Genomic DNA, 24,436 nt, shown 5'->3' with positions numbered 1-24,436 from the left:
CGCCATTACAAATCCAAGTTGCTGATTGGTCAAAGTTCAATCTGGATCAATTTTACATAATGTTCATCCATTGTTTTGTACGTAGAGCCAGAAACCAGTCGTGGATTAACAATGGGTAAAAGAGTTTTGATCGTGAAAGCCCAAAACACCTATAAACACACATTTACATAGACTTTCATTGAAAATGGTTGCTTGAACGCACATTACTGAGGGTGGTGTAAACATAGCTTCAATGGTAATTGCTGTATACTTACCATATATAACACTTTTCTACTTTGATTGAGGCTTTAAAGTGACAAGGACCATTCACTCATACACACACATACATTAATGTCAGCTATGGTGCCATATACGGTGCTAACCTGTGACCACCAGGTAAAATGAGAGGTTCAAGGACGGACCACAGGACACTTCAACGCACGGTAGCCAAGGTGGAAACTAAACCTACAACCCACCAATCGGCTGTTCACCACAGCTGCCCAAAATTAAGTGAGTCTCAAGTCCTTGAGGTTGAGTCCTTGTCAAAGTTTCGAGTCCCTGTCTCTCACATTTAATAGGAACTCAGGTCAAACAGTCTACCTTTGGTTTTGTGTATCTTCATATTGTCTCTGTGAACATAAAATAGCACTATAGCCAGAATGCTGAAGGCTAAATGATGTAGAATTACTTCAACACTCACAGATGACAGAAAAAGGGGCCTGAGAAGTTATTGTTATTTATCTTCCAGTAACTATCCTTGTGTCCCACAAATGTTTTCACCTCTTCAACATTTTGCCTGCTTTAGTATTCCTACTCTTGTCTGAGCAGACAGCTTGTTATGCTTAATTGAGTTTGGGCTCTTTATCCGGACTTGCAGATTGTAGCTCTAGGGGAAAAAGTCAGAACCAATTGAAAACACCCAAGCTTCACTGAACTTTATAAGAATCTGCTCTTTAGTGACTTTGGTGTTGTTACATGGAGGCATGCCCTGAAGCAGTTCTCGCACAATTCCCGCCTACTGCTATTTTCAGTAAAAAAGGAACTGCTAACTTCTTTTCTGTTAACAATCTGAACAGAGACAGAGTGAGTTTTGTCACTTCTGAAAAGTTTTGTTTTTTTCCTTTTCATCTAAGCCCCGTGGGTAGGTACTGTTATTTGGCATCTCCCTTGTGATTGATCCTAGATATGATAAAAAAAATGTAAATATTGTAAAACAAAGATATGCTTTACCAATTTGTGTCACACTTGCAAGCACAAAATCCCTTTTTTTTGTTTAAAAAAAATTAATATTTATTATCAGGTTATTTTAGGAGCAAGACCCACTTTCAAACAGTACGGTAAAGAGAAAACAAAAATTTGTTTGAGCATTTTCATACCGCACAAATGGCAAAGCCAAAGTGTTATTGACCTTTGATCTCAGGAAGAGGCAGCCATCTTGAATTTCCTGATGCAAAAAAAAAAAGTAACCTTTGGTACCTCACACATATTTAAATTCCTCCTAGGGATTAAAATCTATTGCCTCCAAACTCTTCAAGCGTCGTCCGGAAGCTACTTGAGAAAGCGGTGTTGGTTTTCAAGTTTGTAGATTTTAAATGTTGTTTGTTAGTCGGCATGCTCACAAAAGTGGGGTTAGTCTGTTGCTCGCGAATTTTTTTACTGTAAAAATGTAATATATGAATACTTGGCTCAAGCTGAAAAAAACGATATAACATGTTAGAAACGTTTTAGAAATTAGGGTTTGGCACCGGAGCTCTGGTTTTTATGTTCTTTAATTTATTGTAATTTTTTAATTGTTAACATTATTAGCAAAATTCCAGCAGATTCTAAAGGAGAAAAGCTTGTCTCAACGGGCTTCAAATTTGGAAATGTCCAAAAACATAAGATCATTCATAAAATATAAACATTAGCTGATTGCTAAAGTAAACGAAGCAGACTAAACTAAACTGGGGCTCCCTGCCCTTAGACCCTCCTTCTCAGTAAGGAAAAACTCCTATTAAACACACCAATTCTGGGAAAAAAGAAGAAACCCTCAGGGAAGTCCAGATTAAGAAGGGATCCTCTTCCAGGACGGACAGGCAACGTACCAGAACTGTTATCTAGATGGAGCTGGGGGGCGTGAGAGGAGCCACAGGCGAGGTCCACTGCCGAAGACAGGAGCACCGACAATCCTATATCCCCAAGGAACTGGGGGACAGGTGGGAGCGGGAGACGAGCCAGAGGTGAGGTCCACGGCCAAGGACAGGAACATAGATGATCCGTTAGCTAGAGGGAACTGGGGGACAGGTGGGAGCGCGAGACGAGTCAGAGGTGAGGTCCACGGCCAAGGACAGGAACATAGATGATCCGTTAGCCAGAGGGAATGGGGACAGGTGGGAGCTCGAGACGAGCCTGAGGTGAGGTCCACTGCCAAGGACAGGAGCATCAACAATCCTATATCCCCAAGGAACTGGGGGACAGGTAGGAGCGCGGGACGAGCCAGAGGTGAGGTCCATGGCCAAGGACAGGACCACCGACAATCCTATATCCCCAAGGAACTGAGGGACGGGTGGGAGTGCGAGACGAGCCAGAGGTGAGGTCCACGGCCAAGGACAGGAACACAGATGATCCGTTTATCCAGAAGGAACTGGGGGACAGGTGAGACGAGCCAGAGGAGCCATACATTGGGCCACGTGATGCCGCTTATGGCTTTAACTCCTGTTTGCACCTAATCTTAGCTTCAGGTACCCACCTGTGAGCACAAGTCTTCCTATCATGGTCAGTAAGTGCCTTCTCCAAGAAACAGCCTGCTACATTTGACTGATCTAGATTAGGTTTAAGTTATAAATCCCAATCTGGTGGTTAGACAAAATATTGACATAAACACAAAGAGAAAAAAAAAAACAGATAAAACTAGGAGCTTTTTGAACAAACACAATAAAACATACTGGCACTATGATGTGTGATGAGTATTAAATTACCCTGTTTAATATGTTGGAAAACAACAAACATAAGTGATAACACTGGGGTTTTTTTCTTTATATATTTTTACCTTTGTCCTGACAATGTTTTAAAATCAAGTCCATTCTGTTTATTTTATAAGGATGTGGGGATTTGGACCGTAAGAATCTAACATTATTTTAATGTTCTCATTTTTAAGGCTGTTAAAAATTACCAACTCAAAGAAAACACATTAAGAATACAATAAAAGGTCATTTTAGGACGAATAATACGCTTTTTCCATTTTAAATAAGAACTACAACATAGTAAGAGAGATACTCTGAACAAAAGGTTGACATGCCTCATTTTCTTCACACAAATGCACAAACTGCCTAGTTTGGGCAAAAGACCGCTGAGAGTCTTTGGATATTTTTAACCAAAAACCACAGAACACGATATAGCCAGTGTCTGCTGTGTCTCCTAAATTGCTCTTTCTCTGTTTACTTCAGGGTGACTCAGTAATTTTTAAAGCTTCCTCATGTGTATCACTCAAAAACAAACAAACAGAAAAGAAAAACTTGAATTTGCCCAATAGTACAAATACTTAAAAATGGAACACTTTCTTCATTTCAAGGAATTATTCCAAAAATGTCTTTGTTTTGGAGCAGTACTGCTGCTTCTTCTTTATCATATTCTTCTGTACAGTGTTAATGTACCCTCTGGCTCTTTACAGTAAAAGTCCTTAAAAAAGCTAAGCTTGTCACAAAATGAAATGCTATAAACTCAATTCAATTTATTCACAAACTCACAGCCATCTCAACAAAGCAAAATATAGCAAAATCAAGTTTTACTAAATACAATTTTTACAATTCAATGCAGCTTAGACTGTATTGTTAGGAGTTTTCACCAGTTCTTAGCAATGACATCCTCTCTCAGAGGAGGATGAGGAAGAAACCTCCGGCAGAACTCACCCGGTAAGGGCGACCATCTGCTGTGACCATTTGGGGTTTGAGAGAACAGAAGTCAGACAAACCAATATTGAAGACTCTGGAACATCTGTTATGGGATAAAATTCAAATGATCATCGTTGCCACAGTGAGGGACCATGAAACAGATAAGCACTAGCTCACAAAACATCTGTTGTGGTACAAAAATGAGATTTGTTTCCAAATGCAACAACATAAAGAAGGGAAACAAGCTCAAAATCCCAGAAGCGTCTGACTGCAGCAGTAAAAGGAGGGAAGTACTGAATCGTCTGTTTTGATGCATGTCAAAACAACAACACATGATGAAGATGGACAAACATAAAATCAATGTAATATGTGCAACTGAAACAAGAAAAAAGCTAAAAAGAGGGAAGACAGACGAGCACAAAAACACTGGAACATCTGCTAGTCCACCAACTGGATTGACAGCATAAGAAAAGGCACCTGTACCTGGTCTCCTGCTAGTGAGCATGCTGCTCTTTGGCCTTGTGGTGGAGTGTCCATCCTGAGACTGGGAAGTTCCGAGTTCAAATCCAAACTCAAGTAAATAATATTAATAAGACTAAGTTATACCAAAGACTAAAAATGGACCCAAACCGTCGCTGTTTGACACTCAGCATTGGGTTTGGTTGGGGGGTTAAACCACCAAATTGTTCCTGCATGAGTGCGCCTGGGTCTGCAACACTTTATTTTTAGTTTTTTTAATAACACTTCAACCAAAATCAAAAATGATGGTCTACAGACCACGGACTGGTTTTATGTCACACACAATTTTCACGGACCGATCTGTGGGATTTTGGTTATTAACTTCATAATCATAATTAAAACACTACTGAGAACATTTTTTGTCTAGACTTTGACCAATCAGCTATCATTAAACAATCCTAAGTCACTCTCCTTCAAAAATAATGAGCTACAATAGCTACCTTACCACTTATATAGGGGCTGTAGAGCAGAGTAGAAAAGTGTGACTTCAGTTTTTTTTTTTAGTAGAAAAAAAAAAGTTTAATATGGGAAACAAGTGATTCACCCTCAGCAATCCCATTTTTAAAGCAGTTTGTAAAGGAATTCCAGCTCCGAACTTCATCCCGCCGTGGCTCGAGGTCCATCTACTTTCAAATTGTACCTTTGGCTTCAAGCCGTCCATGATGGAACACCTTTCCACCTTTCAAAGTGAACATTATCTGGATCTTACCTGAGCTGTTGGCTCTGACTTTCTGCAATCATCAAGCCAAACATAATCTGAACAAAAGTCTACTCTGTGGCGACTATTTGACAAATTGTGGAACCTGTAAAGAGGTTTTCAGGTGGAAAGAAATCGAAATTGATTTCTTGCACTGAATGACATTTTTTTTCAGTGGATTGCATCAACATTGCTCTTGAGTGTATTGCCTTGCAATAGATTCAGAGTTGTGGGAATATTCAGTTTGGAGTTTTTTACTAATTATTTCTAGGTTGCATATTTCTATGTAATTTTCCTCCCATGAGCTTATCCTATTTCTCCCCATGTTATTTCGAAATGATGAACATTTCACACTCTGGCAGTGTGCACGGATGTGAAAAGCTTGCAGCTGCTCTGTGGCAATACGTCAATGAAGCCCGCTGACATAACCCATCTATTACCAGCTCCTACCTGCTGCACTGTTATTCCCCATTAAATTCAAGTGATGCCATCTAATGAGGCAATCCTGAAAATGACTTACAAAGGTATGTAACATTTTCTGATCCTTGAGGAGTGCATCTGCAGGAGGACACGACCTAATGATCATCTGCCATTTTAGTAGAACTTACTTTACTTTGATTTTTTATACCAATAATTCTGATTTATTTTTGCAATAAAAACAATCAAACACGAAAAAAAAAAAAACGCCCAACAGAAATGAAGCAATGCCTCCAGTTCCACCATTAATCAGATGGCCACCAATAATCTGTGCAAATTAGTCTGACTGATATCGTTGCCATAATGGTTTGCCCTTTGAAAAAGCCAAGTAAGATTGATCATGCTAGTAAAAGGTGTTGAAACGGCAATATGTTACTTTAGCATTACCTCAGAAGGACTGAGCTCATTCTTTTCTGCTGGAGTCATAAAACATCAGGAAAAAAAGAAGGTTGTGTCCCACCAAGTGAGCATGATTATGTTATAGTATATTTTATTTCAATATTACAACAAATAATAATGATCATGTTTGTATTTAAAGCAAGATTCTGTTGCATTCTGTCATGTCGCAAATACATTTTCTCCTCTTTTTATGGTTCAGCATAACATGAATTTATTAAAACACTGATTGAATGCGCCAAAAATTGTATTTCACAATGCTTTTCTTTATAAATCCATTTTTTCTCTTTTTTTATAAAGCTAGTCTTTTATTCTTGCTCCCAATCTTTTACATCACAAATTTTCTACAGCATTTTCAATGCACACACATAACAGACCAATCAAAGCAGGTTAATACAGTCTTAACGTAAATAAGGAAGCAAAGGTATATTGCTTTTAACAAGTGGACACGTTCTGAAACCTTCTAGTAGAGATGTTATTGCAAAGTCTCATTCAAACCCAACATCCACAGTTTGAATGTCTACCAGTCTTCTTCTCACTCCTCTGTGGTCCTGAGTGAATCTAAAAGATAAAAAACATAACTGTCACAATGTGCTGTGAGAGAAGGTGAGACAAAACAAAATCTATAAACAAGTTTAAACATGTGGAGTTTGTTGTGTTCCTACATAAAAAGTCTAAAAGTGCTGAACTATAACAAATAAGTGACAAGATGAACTACTTTGACACACCAGCTAAGAAAAAAAAGAGAAAGAAATGTAACTTATTATATGCTTTTAAGTAGAAGGTACTTTTAGAGCTAAAGGAGTTTGATTCATATGTTTATGAATCAACGTTAAGCTATGTTCACACTGTTCTAGGCAACAGGCGTTCAAGCTACCAATTCCAATGATAGACAATGGCCCCGTATTCCAAAATTCCACCATGCAGTAGCCTAATGGCAACTTTTCAGAGCCCTCCGTTGCAAGGGTGTGCTCACATGCACTGAAGTTTACATTTAAATGTATATAGTGACTCCTTGTTGAAGTATAAAACCAATGTTGTCATGCATTTCTGAGCGCTATAGCGTCGCCGCAATAACGTAGCTGACTGGCGACTATTGATGATGTCATCGAGTGGGAGTGACGTCCGAATTTGACATCATTTTTGGAGCACTGAATGTAGGGGTGGGGGAAGAATACGGATTATATTGAAGATTTGTACCGTTTGACATCATGCACTAAGCCTCTTCCACCTGTAGGTGGCAGACATGCGTCGTGATGGTAGCAAATTAAAAAAAAAATAAGCCCCTCCCTGCTTGTCCAGTTTGAACACAAAGGGCTTAATTAACGCATATTTAAACTTGCGTGTCACATGGTTGGTGTGAACAAAGTTTTAGACAAACTATTTAGTCATAAGAAGAAAATGTTCAATTTTTCAAAGTAAATGTTAAAAGCTTGCTATCCTCCCCTTACTTTTTATATTAAGAACATCAATATTTGACAACAAAGGAAGCATGCTTCTATCCCTCTTTGATTCTCTCCTTCACTAATTTGAAACTGTTAAGATATTGAATTTTCATTAAAATGTCACTAGTCATCCCTCCCACTCAATGCACGTGTTCCTGGTGCCTTTTATGTCTCCTTCTCCCTCTCAGGGATGATGTTGCTCTTACCATTTACAGCATTAAGCAGCCTCTCTTCTTGACTTTGGCCGGCTGAGGGCAAAGCACGGCCCGGATGGCTTCATCAAACACGGTCTTCAGGCCACGCTGGGTCAAGGCTGAGCATTCCAGGTACTTCACTGCATCTGGATACGGGAGCAAACATACAGAAGAAGTCAGAACACCATAATGAATGCTATTAGTTTGAATAAGACAAAAACTGGAAAACCAAGACAAGTAATCAGTTTTATTGTTTTCACAATTCGTCTTTCTTACTGCACCTTTAGGCAAAAAATTCACCTCTGCCACAAACAAAATTTGCACGCACTTAGTATCCAGTAAAAATACATTTTCACATTGTGAACGAACCGTTCCCCAAAAATGATGACATCACAACAGGTGAAACCGTGAAAAAAAAAGAATGGAGCCGAAATCTTAAAAAGATGTTTCAAAATCCACTAACAAAATCAGTTGCCCAGGTATATCCAAAACGAAGTTACAAAATTATTATGGGATGGCCACAATACCTACCACTTGTCGGTCACTTTGTGGCAAAATGTAAAATTTAGCAAATTTCCCATTTTTGCACAATAAAGAAAACTTTAATTTGAGTGATATTCATGAAATTAGACACACACTCCACCAGGTTAAGACTACAACCACCACCTTGAAAAAAGGCTGCCATTTTGAATTTTCACTGAAAAAAACCTGCAAAATTTAAACTCTTTGATCTGTCGCCTCTTAACTCTGTCAGCATCAGTGGAGAGATACTGAGGATTTGAAGTTGTAGCTTTTAAACTACGTTACCTAGTGACGTTCTCTACTGCTCAAACATTTTTTAATATTATGAAATATTATGATATTATGATTCATGTAAATGTTTTTCATGAATCCTTGAACAGAATCATATGACACACAATGAGAACATATAAGGAATGTGGGAGCAGCTAATAAAGAACCTCAGTTGCTAAGGAAATTCAAAAGTTTACTTTAGCCGATTCTTTTAAAACTTACTTAGAGGTGTTAGTCACCCCCAAGTGACCAAAACATTAAATGGTTGCTATGGAGATAAACCCAACAGAAAAGCCGCCATTTTGAAAAATGTGTTCTTTCATCAATTTGTCAAATGCAGCTCTGACTAAGGTGGCAAAAGTAGACATAAATACATCTCACTAGTCGACATGTTAACATTTTCCATGCCACTAGTAAACTAGTATGAGATTTTGGTCACATTAGTTTACTAATGATCAGCTTTAGATTAGCCTTACAAGTGAACTTGTAGAAAACGTTAACTAGTAACCTTTTTAGATTGTCATTAGTTAACCAATAAGTATCCACTAGTAAAGTCGTGATCATTTTTAAACGTTACGAGTTAATTAGTTCCCATTTTTGGCTGTCACTAGTTAACTAGTTGTACTTTGGGCATTTCTAGTTAGGCCTAAAATGGCCTGATATCAAGGATATTGATTTACTGATAAAGACGCTTGACAAAGAGGGTCATAGCATGCCATTTGTGGCTTTAATTTTATTCTTTAAAACTCCAGAGTTTTTGTCTACATCGGTGCTGAGGTATGCCTTCCAACTTTATGAAAATTCCTTCAAAATAAAAGCTTTCTATTTTCTCCAAAAGCAAATTTTGGTTTCAGGGTTGAGTGTTCAGTTTATAAAGAGTTAATGTAGACCAGAGGGTTGGTATAAGAAGGAGAAACACTAAGTGTTCAAGAAACTTAAAAATGCTTTTAAATGTGCGCAGAGTAGCTGTCTCTTCACAAATCCAGAATCTTTAAGCTGGAACCTTTATAATTTTATTGCTGAGCCTATTAACTGTAGGTTTATTACCATACTGAGCTGGAGATATATTTGAATTTCAGATGTAAACCTGTTAAATGTCAGGTAAGGAATATTTATTTCATAAAACTCCACAGAGCTGAAATATTATTGAGTGGAACTGACCAATCTCCTTAGCCAGAGCAAGGCCTTGTGGGTAGGTGATCGGTGCCAGCTTCTTCTCCTTCAGCTTCTCGATGGTATCTTTCTCATCCCTCAGATCCAGCTTGGTGCCCACCAGGATGATGGGCGTGGAAGGGCAGTGGTGGCGAACCTCTGGGTACCACTGCGAATAAAGGGAAACGACAGGGGTGAAAAAACATTATCATGGAATGATAACTTCTTTATTCACGACCAAATGTAAGTCTGGTAATGGCTTAATGTTTCATTTTTCTAACTATTCTTCATCTCCTTTAATGTTTTCTGGATGAAAGGTTTGTAATTGTTCTATATTTGTTTCTCTTAGTTCAAAAAGTTTTTATTTAATTTATATTATATTGAAAACACTAGAAAGCATATTTTAAAAGATTATAGTTTTAATTAACATATTTGGGGAGAAAAATATAGGTTTAATAACACCAGCTTTGACTACTGAAAACAATCTGAGATAAGCTTGAATTTTCAACACCACTAGCTTTTGTTTCTTCTTCTATTCCTGCTTTTTTGTCTCATATTTAACATTAATCTTTGAATTTTATTTTTCCAGTGAAATATAAATGGTTGTCCTCTATAAAGAGCACCATTTCTGTCTTGACCATCATGAAAATAGAATCAAAAGGGAGAAATAAATCCACCTGAAGCGGAGGGTTTGAACACATTTCAAAGAGAAATGGAGGTTGGATGATCTCAATCAATAATTCATGCCATGAAGGCTACTATCAACAGTGTCACTCAAACCAGAACCTCCAAGACTTGGAATTTCAGGAAATGTGCAAAAATATTTTACTGATATTTAATTTGATGCTCTACAAAAACTCTTAAAAAATACATTTGTTTAATTTCAAGTTAATCCATCTTCTGTTACAGTTGAGATCTGTGCTGGATTATGCAGCATTTGTCAATCGTGGGGTTTATTTCTAATCAATTATTAACTTTTTTAACTCAAATAAGACACAACAAATTAACTCCTTGAATTTATATCTAGGTACAAAAAAAAGAAAAAATCCTTTATGTTTTTTCTTACAAGTAGATGCTAAATAAAGGTACTTTGGAGCAAAAGTGGTTCAATTCATATTTGCATCATTAACTTTTTAGTGTGATAGAATGACAATTTTTAGTGAAAAAATCCTGAATATAAGGCTTTTTTAACTTTACAGCTTCCACAGAGGTCAAGACGGTGTACAGCTTTGATAGCAAATATATGATATATACCTTAAGACACGTAGGAAGAAGCTCAATTTAGACGTAACAGTTCATAAATTCAAAAGGAAGCTTGATCCTATGATGATTGATGCCGAGTTCATGACTGTTATTGTTATTACACTATTCTCAGTTCAGAGACATTTCCTCTAACCATGTATAAATCAACCTATAGAGATAGAGGAACAACCATTACAACATGAAGCCATATTTCAAATGATTTACAGTTAGACTTACAAGCTAAATTTATGTTTTTACTGTACACAATTCAAGAAATTCACTTGAGTGGACAGGTGAAAATATCTTTGTAAAATTTAAAGGAGTAACTTTAAAAAAACAACAACTTTATTTTGTAACCCTAAATATGGATAAAAACTCTAGTAAAAAAAATCCTACTTAATTTTAATCATAATTAATCAATGAACAGCCCAGGATATTGTTTCCACTACAACTGACATTTTGCTTTCATACAGGGAACATTCACAAAAAATATTTGACTATAAATTAGATTTTAGATTTAAAATCCAAAAAATGAGATTTGATTTCTCTGTGTATAAATCTTTTTTATGATTCTAACACAAAATTTACTCATTTTTAAACACTTTTTCTTTATTTAATGTATTTGTGTATTGTTTTTATTTATTGTTACATTTCTAATCAAGTGACCACTGAAAAGAACAACTGGGAAAAAAAAAGCTGTTGTACCAAAATGAGACTCACCTTGGCTCTGACGTTTTCATAAGATGCAGGGCTCACCAGAGAGAAACAAATCAGGAAAACATCCTGAATGGAGAGACGGGGAGATAAAAGTATTTCTTAGTAACTACTGGAAATATCTTTGAGCCGAATTTGCTGCAACAAGCAAACAAAATAACAAAACAAATAAATAAATAATAGAAAATCTGATTTTTTTTTTAGGTTTGAATATTTCTTGTGACAAACTACATTTTAATCTCAGATCAGCAGTTTTATTTGAAAGGTTTTCCATGAAGACATCTTTAGTGTGGATTTTGTTTTAAAAAGCTGTCCTCTTGGGACAAAATGTCTCATTGACAGTTTGGTTCAGATTTAACAGCCAGGGACAAAAAGGACAACGCTTCCTCATTAAAAATGTGCACGTGTGCATCTGTGGAATGAAAGTGTACCGTCTGTGGGTAGGACAGTGGGCGGAGCCTGTCGTAATCTTCCTGTCCTGCTGTATCCCACAGGCCCAGGTTTACAGGCTTGCTGTCCACCATCACATTAGCTGAGTAGTTGTCAAACCTGTCAGCGGCACAGAAGATCAGCAATAAGTCAGGTGGTTGTTTGAATAATTAAATGCTTTATTCATTAGTGCTAACAGATTGTCATTGCACCAAAAAGCTCCACTATGAGTCATCGGTCCTTTGGGGTTTGATAAAAGACGCCTTGTGTTGGAGAAAACAAGACAATTATGATGTATAAGGGCACAACAATTTAAAAAAGTAAACTATTTTATTATTAATTTATTGCAGAACACACTTAACATTTAAGCACAGTTAAAATTGACAAATGAGGGAACAATGTAGTTTTTAGAAGTTACCAGATTTTTCCTGCATGCTTTCATTGAAAACATGAACATCTTGCTGATCGTACAAATGAACCTCTTGTGGACAAAAGAAGCAACTACATTAATGAAGCTTAGGAATACATTAATAAAAAAGTATGTAAAACACTGACACTGTTAGGGAAAATACAATGATTTATATTCATTAGTTTTATTTATCATCAAATCAATTTTAGACTTTTTAAATGAGGTCCCAAATCGTATTTTTACTCATACATATGCTGTTTGGTGTCTTAACAAGGCATCTCAGTAACTAGTTGAGAATAATAAACTCAGATTCATGTGGGTCCATTAAAAGTTAAGACCTACTGGAATGTAATCTAACAAAAAATGATTTTAAAAGCTTAATTATATATATTGAACAATTAAGATAAAAAAATGCATCATAAAAAGAAATATTATGGATATATACAGTTTGAAAAGGGTTTCATGAAGATTAAAAAACTAATTGAGTATTTTTTCTGTCCAAACTTAAATTTATACAAACAGTATTTGTACATAATTAAAAGAAATAAACATAAACACTGAAAACAATCAACTATGCTCACAAGAAAGAAAAGAAATTCCCTTTATACTGTAATTGTCTTTAATTTTTTTTTTTAATGGATTGACATTTTTTAAAGTCTTTCCTTCAGTTATTTCATACCTGTACCTCTTGTGGAAATACAGTTTAGCATTTGCTCTCACAGTGGGTTTCTAAAGTTGTCTTTAAGCAGAGTCTATTGCAACGTCAGAAGGCCTTTTTATTTTTAAGCACATCTATGTTGTGCTGAAAATAACAACAAAAAACTACAATCCAAAAAAATCCAGTTGTGTGAGTAAAATATCCTCGTTGTGGTTCTGTATTTTTTCTTAAGCTTCAAAAGAAATGTTTAAATCATCTGAAGACAGGCTTAGATGGAGGAAACTGATTCGCTGTGGCGACCCCTGAAGGGAAAAGCCGAAAGGAAAAGAAGAATAAATCATAAAATGTTTATTTGTGCAAAAGGAGTTAGCCCAAAAGTAGCAAAAGACTAAACTTAAGAGGAAAATCATAAAAAAAATAGTAAAATTATGTTGCTTTACTAAATAAAACTAAATAAATCCTCATAAAATCTAAAAGTACCACTTATTCTAAGAACATAAATCTAAATTTATGTTTCAAAATTAATGACAGTCTAATATATATTGAATTTCAAAATGTTTTTCACCTTTCAACATATCCCTTCAGGAGTCTCCACGGCGAATTTGTGTACACTGATTCACACATTTTATTTGGCGTATTTTTTATGTTGAATGCCCTTTCTGTCACAATCATTATTTTACAGTTTTATGTTGTTTTTTTATATTTTTAAGCCATATTTTACTATGCAGTCGATGGATACAAATCCAGACTTGAGCCCTCTTGTGGCTGCATAACATAATTAAAATTGAACCATAACAATTACAGAACAATTTCAGTTTTTTGAGTCTTAAATCAAATCTTTCTTTTGTCGAAAGTGGGGAACAAAATTATTTTGATGCCTTTTAATAAACATTTCCTTATTCGTAGATCCTTGCTTTAGTGTTTATGTTCGGTAATTTTTCTAATTGTTAGTACAATCAATGTAATTCCAGTAGATTCTGAGGGAGAAAAGCGATCGTGTTAATGGTTGAAAAGCTATGTTTAATATTTTGTGTTTAATGACGCCTCAGGTGTTAAAGGGTTAAGTAGGTCATAATTCTTCAAGAATGGTGTCTTTCCTTTTTTAGCATTTGAGTTATGAACAGGCGTGACTTCAAGGCGCTTTGTGTTTCCTTCACTTGTTGCAGCAGGTCCAAACCTGTCCCTACCAACACTATCAGACATCTAATGTGGCACGCGCCGGTGTTTTCTTAGTGTACCAAGGATTATGATGGTCTTAAAACATGTACACATATATCCATCTATGGCTAAATGAGTCTTCAAGTCACATGTGCTTCCACTAACCTTTCATACTTTTGGTTTGCATGTGTGTACTTGTGTGTATGTGTGCGTTATACTCACACAGTAGGAATGTACTCCCCGGGGAAAGCATTGGTTGTGTAGCTGATGAGAAGACATGTCTTACCCACAGCTCTGAAATGCAGACACACACATGGAGGCACGTCAGAGAGGAACACAACAACATTATCACACTACAGCTGCCTGCAGCTCACACTGCAATTTTTTCATTTTTTTTTAATCTATAAAGCAGCTTCTGTAACAGATCTGCAGTTTCCAGTTTTGTCCTCACAGGAAATGATTCAACACGTTCTCTGACCTACATGAGCCACAGCCAAACGGTAACCTGCTGAACAGTCATCCACGCTGCAGTGTCCTCCTACGTTCACACGCTTGCAAACCTTTTAGCGCTATGACATTTGCACACTCACAAACTCAACTTTTTAATACAAGAACATGAAAACAAACTTGAATGTCTTTACTAACATCTTAAAATTAACTGATTTAATCAGCTGAGTTTTGAAGTCTCTTTGTAGAGTATAAACCAGCCCACTCTGTGAAATGAGCTTTTAATTTCAACACAATGATGGCATTTATGTGGGGAAACCAGTTTCCAACATGTTTACCCTGTTAAGCCCTCTACATCAAAGAACTAACAGAAAATTCAAATTCTTCAGAATGAGAATCTACAAAAGAAAATATCCAATATAAAGTTATTGTTTTATGAGAAAGGTGATGGTATCAATTATGATAGGCTACTTTGACATGTGTGTTCAGAAAAAAAACAACTTATTTACCCACAGTCTCAAATTTGATCCACACATTTCAACATGGTGTCACTGTATTATAAAGAATCATTTATCAACAAATAAATGCAATTATTAAAAAACAACAACAGTAGATGAGTTATTTTGCCCATAACATTTTAAAAACTAGCTAAAAATGCTTTTGAGATGTCATGGGGGCAGCCATTTTAAAGTGAGCGGGAGAAACCCTTCTACTGCCCCTAGTGGATTTATGATGAACTACAAGGAAAAAAATGGATCAACTTAAATAAAATGGGTTTTTAAGGAAAGTTGGAATCATGCTAAGAAATCTCAGAAATGTGTGCATCAAATATGATACTAATGGTAATGGGGTTAAGAGTTTTCTACAAATTGATTCTACAAATTTACTCCAATCAAAGTATGGTGAATCTTCCCTGCAGTGCTTATCTCTCTGAAAACATGGAAATGACTGCAAGCTGAGACGATTCCAATGCTTTCATCAAGTTGAACTCCCATAGAGACTTAAACCGCAAATCCCCCAATGTTCTAACTGAAGGTTCTCAGTACTCAACATTCATTTCATGATTAATTATTATTATTTTTTTTTATTTTATTTGAATATATTATAATGAAAGCTGCCATTTGTTTAGCAGTTTGGTTGGCCTTTACTTGACTATTATACACATACGATCATCTCTAGTTAACTGGAAGACTACCTTACTGCCATATATTTGGAGTATTTTTGCATAGCTTGGCTGCCACTTAAGTGTGACTTAAAAAAATAGTATCAGTATTTGCTACTGACAGCAAGGAGAAGAGGATGTACCACTCAGGCTTGGCAGAATTATTCCAAAGCGACACAGATGATGAAGAATTCAACAGATTTAGTGTTTTTGTGAATGGTAAAATAACGGTTTTCTAACTTCCTCAAAGGCCCGAAGCGCTTTACAGTCACATTCACACAATGATGGTGGAACACTGGTGCCAACCTATATCACCAGAGGAAAAGTGGACTCCTGCCCAATGACAGTTGGTCACATGGAAGGGCAAGATCGGAATGGAACCTGCAATCTTCCAATCACAGGTTGACCGCTCCACCTTTGCGCCACGGCCATTCCATGGTATAAAAGTTCAGTTGACTTGCTGTCATGTTCTTTATGGTATGGTTGTCTGACTAATTGTCTAATATGCTAGATTCCTCTTGGTTTTTATGAAGCTAAATCAGCATCATTGTATTACGGTAGTGAAGTGTGTATCAATGCATTATTGTTATCTAATCCTTTATTATAATAAAAAACAAAACATCTGCTCTTGTTCCCATATTTTGCAAAAAAAAGAGTTTCTCAAAAAAGTGCAATTTATACTTCCGTATTCAAATTTTTAAAATAATAAAGGTAATCAATAAAATTATGTTTTTAACTTTAAAAAAATTAAAAATTTAAAAACTGTTGTCATTAAAAAAAAAGCCTGCCAATCTTTTAAATAATTATTTTTTGCACCAATTTTCCCACTTAAAGTATTTGTGACAAACCTGGCAATTCTCTGAGATAAAGGTTGGATTTGGTAACATTTTTATGACTCTGACTCCAAACAGAATATTGCATAAACTACAGGTACTCAAATGTCAAAATAGACGAGCAGAAAACAAATGGAAACATGCAATAATGTGTAGTTCTCCCAGAATTTATATAAACATATAAATATAAAAAATAATGTATGAAACCACAAAAATGAATGTATGAATAAATAATGCTAAAAAACCCTTCAAATCATCTGGATAATCATCTGGTCCAACTGTGACTTGAACTCAAAACTACCAAATGTTGCAGTTCTTCAACAGACCACCGGAGGCAGATTTGGGAGAAAACTTTTTTTTTTTAAACAACATTAAAAAGTCAGATCTTACACCATTTGTGCAATAAATTTTCAAATAGGGAGGAGAGGATCTTTTGATAAAATATGTAATTTTGATTTTCATTACACCTTAAATATAGGCATTTTTAAGGCCTTGTTTTTTTTGGAAGGTGATTGGAACCAGGAGACGACCAATCAAAGCCCTTTAATTTTGTCCCGCACAGTTCACTTTCCGAGATCAGAAAAATTCTGAAAAAGATACTTTCCAAAAGTGTCAAATTACAAAAAATAAACCAAAATTGCTGTTCTTCAGGTTTTGCCGTCAAACGTCAGACAGATATCCGAGTAAATCTAATCATCTAATCGACCAAAATCTCTCCCTTCATGAAGTTTAGAAAACTTTTGTAGCAAGCAAATAATTTTGCAATAATTGGATCCAAGTCGATGTTTTGGAACAAAAACTTTGGTGCAACTTTTGTATAAATAGCAGCTATTTTTTTGCATCAATTTACCATTCTAGTCCATTAATACATGTCATGTAAATTTCAGGAAGGCAATCAAGAAAATGTATATTTTTTTTATTAAAATAAATGTAATTACACGAACTCATGATTATTAAATAAATAAAATGAATCCTTTGGAAAAGTTAAAAGTACAATTTTGATTGTTTTTTTGTGATAAACTATATTTTAATTGAACTTAGTAACATAAACTTGTTAGAAAAATGAGAAAAATGGCCAATAATTTAAAAAAAAATAGTTTCTTGAAGTGTTGTTCCACAGAGTTTAAAGATTAATCATAAAGTAAGTCATCGTTTTAATGGTTAGTACAGATAGAAGGCTCAATGCTGATGTCAGTAACCCAGATACCAATCAGAAACTGTCAGCATAAGTGTGTGAAACGTCTTCCATCTTTGTAAAGACCACAGTGCTTCTGAACACGAGGTAAACAAGGGCTTTAGATGTATAGTGCTTCGTGTAGTTCCTCTCACTGTATCAAGAACACAAACTGACGCTGAGGCTTTCAGTAAAACATTTCCTAATGTCGGCAAAATCCTCCGTGAAATATAGAAGTGCAGTCGCACGTTTGTTTGGCGGTAGCTTGAGTCATACAGGAACTGACATTTTTCAGAAGCCTCAGTAAAAACAGGAACCAGCTAGGCTGAGCCTAAAGAAAGACTTCAACACCAAAAATGTTCCTTTTTTTAGAATCTCTTGTTCCATCAGCTGCTGCTGGATATCACATTCCTACATCATCTGGTTTTAGTGCGGCATACATTTCTGAAGAATTTCCTTCTAACTTTGCTTTGTTTAGTTGAGCTTTTTTGTGTGCTCAAACATTTTCTACTCTCAAAGAGCATCCCTCCTTTTTATTATTTTACAAGGTTGACTTGATTTGTTTGTTACATTATAACATACCATCAGAAATTCAGACTAAATCCTTAAAAAGGTGAAAAGCTTTGGATGGTATTGACCTCCTGTGTTTACCAAAACTGCAAAAGAGTTGACACTACACAAAACAACAGGAAAACAACTCTACATCATTTGTATAAAATAGTAGGTTTTCATAATGAATCTTTTTAAGCCAAAAGTTGTACATCTGAGCCAAAAAAAGGACACCTAAGTTTTGCTTTATCAGTCAGTGGTATACTTGTTCACACCGCCCTCGGTTTGTTTAAAAGCGTGTAAACGTGCAGAAACTCATGTAAACACGTTTCCTGATTCTGTGTTCAAAACTCTTGCATTCACGTGTGGCTACAAACATTTCTATGACTGTTTTTGGACTTCATGTACAAAAAGTGTCAAACTCAGAAAAATAAGGGTCTCAAATTAGGTATCGACATATGGATGTTGTCTCTTTCAATTCACAGAAGTGCCGACTGTTTTAGAATTGATCATGGAGGGAAAATTAATAATTTTGTTGTGCTGGGGTGGAATTCTATGACAGCAAGTCTTTCATATATCAGAGTAGAGCTGTGAAAGAGAAAGTCTGGTACAAGATTTGCTTCTATGACATTTTGCACCAATCCTGTTTTAGCTGTAGGTGGCAGACATGTGCTAGTAAACAGTAGAAAAAGATTAAAGAAGAAGCCCTTCCTTAGTTGTTCAATGTGAATACCATGGGAGAAACACACATTAAAAATGCCAGTTTGCATTAATTTGTCTTTAAATTGAGTATAACTATAGCCAATTTTTTATTGACCATGTTTGTGCATTGTAGAAAGTATGGTTTTCCCCAGGTTAAATTGGAACATTTTAAGTTTACAATATATACACAGTATAGAAACAGTAAACTTCAAAAGTACCACCTAACTAAGCTTACTTTTTAAAATAAATAAATTATTAAAAACTAATCTTTGCTAGTTTATAACTTAAAGAGTGATGTTTTAGGACTTATTAAATATATTTAGAAGTTTTTTTTAATTATTATTATTGCCAACTGTTTGCTTTCTTTATTCAAATTTTTACACATATTTTAAAAAATGACTTGCTTTCTGATCAGAGAATGTTTCAACTGAAACTATAAAGACAAGATTTTCAAAAATTGTTCATTATCAAGCAACAGACGATCATATAATTTCCCTTGGGATTAACTATCTATCTTATCTATCTATCTATCCATCCATCCATCCATCTATCCACTAAATTAGCCTTTATGTCAAACATAAAGTAAGGAAAAAATTGAAATTTTCATCCATTCTATCTATCTACATTTTTTGGCCATTTCTTTTTTGCATTTTTGTTCAGTTCATTACCTATTGACATCCTGATTAGGATGATGTAGACATTATACTTTTAATGGTAAACTGCATCCACTGCTGCAATAAAAGTTGTGAGGGAATGCTTATAGTTTATTATATATATATATATATATATATATATATATATGAAATTAATATGTATTTTTAATGGAGAAATCTTCTAAAGGTGCATTCACAGCGAACACAATTAGCGCAACAAATTCGCTTAGCTTTCGCCATGCTGAAATTAGCTGCTCGCTGCTCAAATTGAGCTACTGCCAGACCGCTGTGCTGGACCCGTCTCTCAAATTGCACCTTGGGACCTTAGATCACCTCAATTCGTGTCTGTATCATTTACTTAACATTAAATCTGGCTGCTTCCACCGCGCTAATCGCGTTCGGTGTGATGCACCTCAATGCTTCGGATAGTTGTCGGATCTTAAAGGTAAACTTTAGAAATAGTGATTGAGTGATTGCTGGTAGACTGGATCCAGAGGCTAAAAAAAAGCCCAGATTATCATATCTCCACCCCCATGCTTGTCTGTTGTTATGCAAGGTTTGTGTTGATAAACTGTTGTGTTAGCTTTGTTGCCAGATGAGGAGCTAAACGGAAGTCTATGGAGATGTTCAGATGCAGCTTTTTTAACCAATTTCATGTTCTTCAACATGTTTAAAACTAGATTTTTACAATCTATGTCGTGTCTGTGTGCATGTCTTTAACATTTAGAAGCCAAATTAGATAAAATTTCCTTTTTTGGAAACCAATATTCCATTAATGATATGCTGTAAAAGGTCTAAACTTTGCTTTTTTTTATCTATAACTTTAAATTTTTTTACACACATACTTTAGACTGAAAGCAGCACATTATATTGTATTAATGTGTACATGTATGATATAGGATTCCTCTGTGGTTAGGGTTTCACTGGCTTGAAAGGTCAACTTCACCCTGTTAAACATACATTTGGAAAGACCAAACACACCAATAGAGAGCTGGGTAGAAAACTTCCCTATTAACAACTTCCTCCTCTCTGCTTTAACATGCATTTTAACAAGCTATTTCTAAATATTTTACCCCCACTTATGTGGAATTTAATGCCTTGAATCAAACTGCTCTACCTATTTTTTATGTTAAACATTGAGTTTTGTGCGTAGCCGCAAACTTCAGCGTTCCCCTGCTGCCTCGTTGGTGGACATTTCTAAATCAAACATGCAAGAGGAAGTTCAACACGGAGCGAAATGCTGTTACAGCATCAGATTGTTTAACAGCTTACTGACAGTTGTAACTCGCATTACTGTGCCTTTAGGGGATAAAATAGTGACCAGTGAAGGATTATGTTAAAACAAACAAGAATATCTTAATATTTGGATTAATTCACTTCCCATTGTGATTACTGAGAGACTAATTTAGTTAATTCAAACTTTGTTCTCCTATTTTGGAGTTTTGAGCACTTCTCAGAAAAGGGCGCTCTACTTTGCCTTGACAGGATTTTGCTGCATGTTGCGACCTGCTCAGCTCATCCAAGACTCTGCAAATCAGTGCTGTCAAAAACACCACTGGAAATCTACATTAGTCTGGAGACACTGCGAGCTTTTAATGGAAATAAAAAATACTGTGACAGAAACATTTTAGGCGAAACACCAAATCACACCGCCTCGTCTTTAGCGGAAGTTGATCTAAGCCCCGTCTGTGCCTGACAGGCCTCAATTATAAGCTTTGAGTTTACATTAGATTCTAGCTGAACCGGCCTCAAATGGTTCAACTCTCAAAGCAAGCTCAGGTTATGACATGAGAAGTTGCCAAAATAAAAAAATAACGGCATACCCATCTCCAACGACCACGCATTTGATGGCTTGCATCTTGTTACGCTTCGCCTGAGCTCTCCACTCTTGACAGAAACCGACTCAGAGAGGAAGGTTAAGGAGCTCAGATGAGCATGCAACTACAGGAAGCGGTTGCACACCTCCCTCCCTCCTTCCCCTCCCATTGCCACCTCTGTCTCTGCCTGTGTTTCCCCTCCTTCATTTTTGCACACATCCCTCGCTTGTTGTTTTGTTTTTTAGTATTTTTCATGTTAGGGGAAAAAACAGACATGTCGATTTAAATATTTAGGAATAAACTCCAAAACCAAGTTTGAGATGTTAAAAAATAGAGGGAGAAGGTACAGAAAAGGAAACTTTGAGGACTTCTTTTAATTTATACACAAACACTAAACTGCAGGAAACCACTTTGTTGAACAGAAGGATTTTAGCCCTGTAAAGTCCACTACATCAAACAGTTGACAGATTTATTTATTTATTTTTCAGAATTAAAATGCATTTAAATCATTTGATCAAATCCTCAAAAACAATGTGAAATGTCATTTTTAATGAGATCTACACTCAACAGCCACTGTATTAGGTACACCTTGCTAATACTGGGTTGGACCCTCTTTTGAGTTCAGAACTGTTTTTTTCATAGAGAATTGTGTAGTCCATATTGACATGTTAGCATCACACAGTTGCTGCAGATTTCTCGGCTGAAAATCTACGATGCCGATCTCCCGTTCCCTCACATCCTAAAGGTGATCTACTGAGATCTAGTGACTGGAGGTCATTAGAGTCTAGGGAACTCATTGTTATGTTTAAGAAACAACTCTGAGATGATTCCAGCTTTATGACATGGAGGCTTATCCTACTGGAAGTAGCATAGTGGTACAATGTGGTCATAAAGGGATGGACATGGTCAATAATAACACTCAGGTATGGTGTGGCGTTGTAACCATGATCAATTGGTACTAAGCGGCCCAAAGTGTGCCAAGAAAATGTCCCCCATATCATTATCCCACCATCCCCACCTTAAACCACAAGACTGGATGGATCCATGCTTTCATATTGTTGATACCAAATTCTGACCCTACCATCCAAATGTCGCAGCAGAATTGCAGACTCATCAGACTAGGCAACATTTCTCCAATCCTCTAATGTCCAGTTTTGGTGATCCTGTGAGAATTGTAGCCTCAGTTTCCTTTTCCCAGCTGACAAGAATGAGACCCTGCGTGTTCTTCTGCTGCTGTAGCCCATCAGCCTCAAGGTTGTTGTGCATTCAGAAATGCTCTTCTGCAGACCTCGGTTGTAACCAGGGGTTATTGAGTTACTGTTGCCTTTCTATCAGCTGGAACCAGTCTGGTCATTCTCCAATGACCTCTGGCATCAACAAGACATTTCTGCTCAAGAACCTGCTGCTCACTGGATAGTTTCTCATACCACAATGCAGTGCGTTTGAACAGTTTTTCCTGTAAATAAGCCAATGTCCAAATTCCTTTAATACTATCTAACTTTTAAATGACTACAGCCTATAGTACGGGATAGTGAGAAAAAGAGAGTATCTTTTATAACAGGTTGGGTGATTTGGTAAGTTTTTGTTCACAGCAATGTTAGCTTAAGATGCACAAATAAACATGAGTGTTCAGGAAAAAAGCATCTTATCCATAAATCTATACACACATTTTTAACATGGTATGACTGTATAATAAAGAAATATTATCAACAATTTTGAAATTTATTCAATACAGCAAGTCATCTTTAAAAAACAATGACAATAGATGAAAAATTCTCACCATAAATTAGTTAAAAATTAGTAAATTTTTTCCCGTAAAAAGTGTCCTTAAGACTTCACAGCAGCAGCCATTTTGAAATGAGCAGGAAAAGCCAGTCTACTGCCCCCTAGTGGAATGATGGTGAACTATAAGGCAGAAAACATGGACCAAGTGATATCTGATGGGGTTTTTTTAAAGACAATTCCTTAGGGATCTAAAACAAATGTGTGTCAAATATGATACAAAGTGTTAAAGCAAACATTGATTTAAAAAACTTCCAAAATCAAAATTACGCACAGACACATTTCAAGTGCTACGTTTTGATAAGATGATAATGTTCCTCCACAAAACTGTTATCTAGATAGACACTTGTTAACCAGATTAAAATTTTCCCTAACATATTTATAATTCATCCCAATGGCTATTTCATGTTTTTTAAGGTATTTGAACTGAACTGAAAGTCAAAAGTACAGCCATACAGACAATGCTACACATGAACAATAGAAGCCATGCTATTTATTTGCAACCACAAGGTGGCACTTCATCATCATAAATGTCATCTAATGGCATGGACAAACTCTTGACCTGAAAAGTCAATAAATCTGTTTTATTTTTTTGCTTTTATTTTACTTTTTCATGATATATGGGTTAAACTGGATCTAAAAAAAAAAAAAAAAAAAACAGATTTTGATCCAATGCTAAAAAGGCCTATAGTTATAAATCCTGAGAATTATAATATTATTGAGAATTATAATATTATTTTTATTTTCACAAAGTGGAAAAGTTCCAGTGACAAAATGTTGTATAGAAACAAGTATTTTCAAATCTGTAAACATTCAGGTCCATCTAGTACATGGAAGTCATATTGTGTTCGTAAATCCTGGCTCTGAAGGTTTTTATTTACTATTAAGAAGTGTGTGTTTCACATGACCGTATACTTGAAACTTCTAAACTTAACCAGAGCACAGAATGTAAATTAAAAGCAGAAAAAAACACGGTGCATGCACCGATTAGAAGGAATGATAATTTTGAGGTTTCTCGACTCATTGGTTGGTTAAACTTGACCCTCCCCCCTTTTTTTTGAACAGCATAAATGACATTTTTAATGTTAAAAACACAAGACCCTTCTTTTTATGACATATTAACATGAATGTTGTTGCATGTCAAGATGCTGAAAAAGCTTTTTTTTTATCAATGTACACGTCCTCAT

At 35.8% G+C, this 24,436-nt stretch overlaps 1 protein-coding gene across 1 annotated transcript; it reads right to left on the bottom strand.

Moving 5' to 3' along the window:
• Positions 1 to 6,005: 6,005 nt before the first annotated feature.
• rac2 (Rac family small GTPase 2) lies at positions 6,006 to 21,625 on the bottom strand. The gene is made up of 7 exons (XM_024259299.2): positions 21,474 to 21,625; positions 14,353 to 14,424; positions 11,908 to 12,025; positions 11,483 to 11,545; positions 9,530 to 9,689; positions 7,589 to 7,722; positions 6,006 to 6,498 (listed from the first exon to the last, which is right to left on the bottom strand). Exons 1-6 carry the CDS (start codon positions 21,506 to 21,508, stop codon positions 7,592 to 7,594), a joined length of 579 nt encoding a protein of 192 aa, XP_024115067.1. The 5' UTR covers positions 21,509 to 21,625; the 3' UTR covers positions 6,006 to 6,498; positions 7,589 to 7,591.
• Between the last annotated feature and the right edge of the window lie 2,811 nt (positions 21,626 to 24,436).

This window comes from Oryzias melastigma, linkage group LG1 (assembly GCF_002922805.2).
Source record: "Oryzias melastigma strain HK-1 linkage group LG1, ASM292280v2, whole genome shotgun sequence".
NCBI lineage: Eukaryota > Metazoa > Chordata > Actinopteri > Beloniformes > Adrianichthyidae > Oryzias > Oryzias melastigma.
Note: the sequence above shows the minus strand (reverse complement) of the source record. Positions and strands in the feature narration are given on the sequence as shown.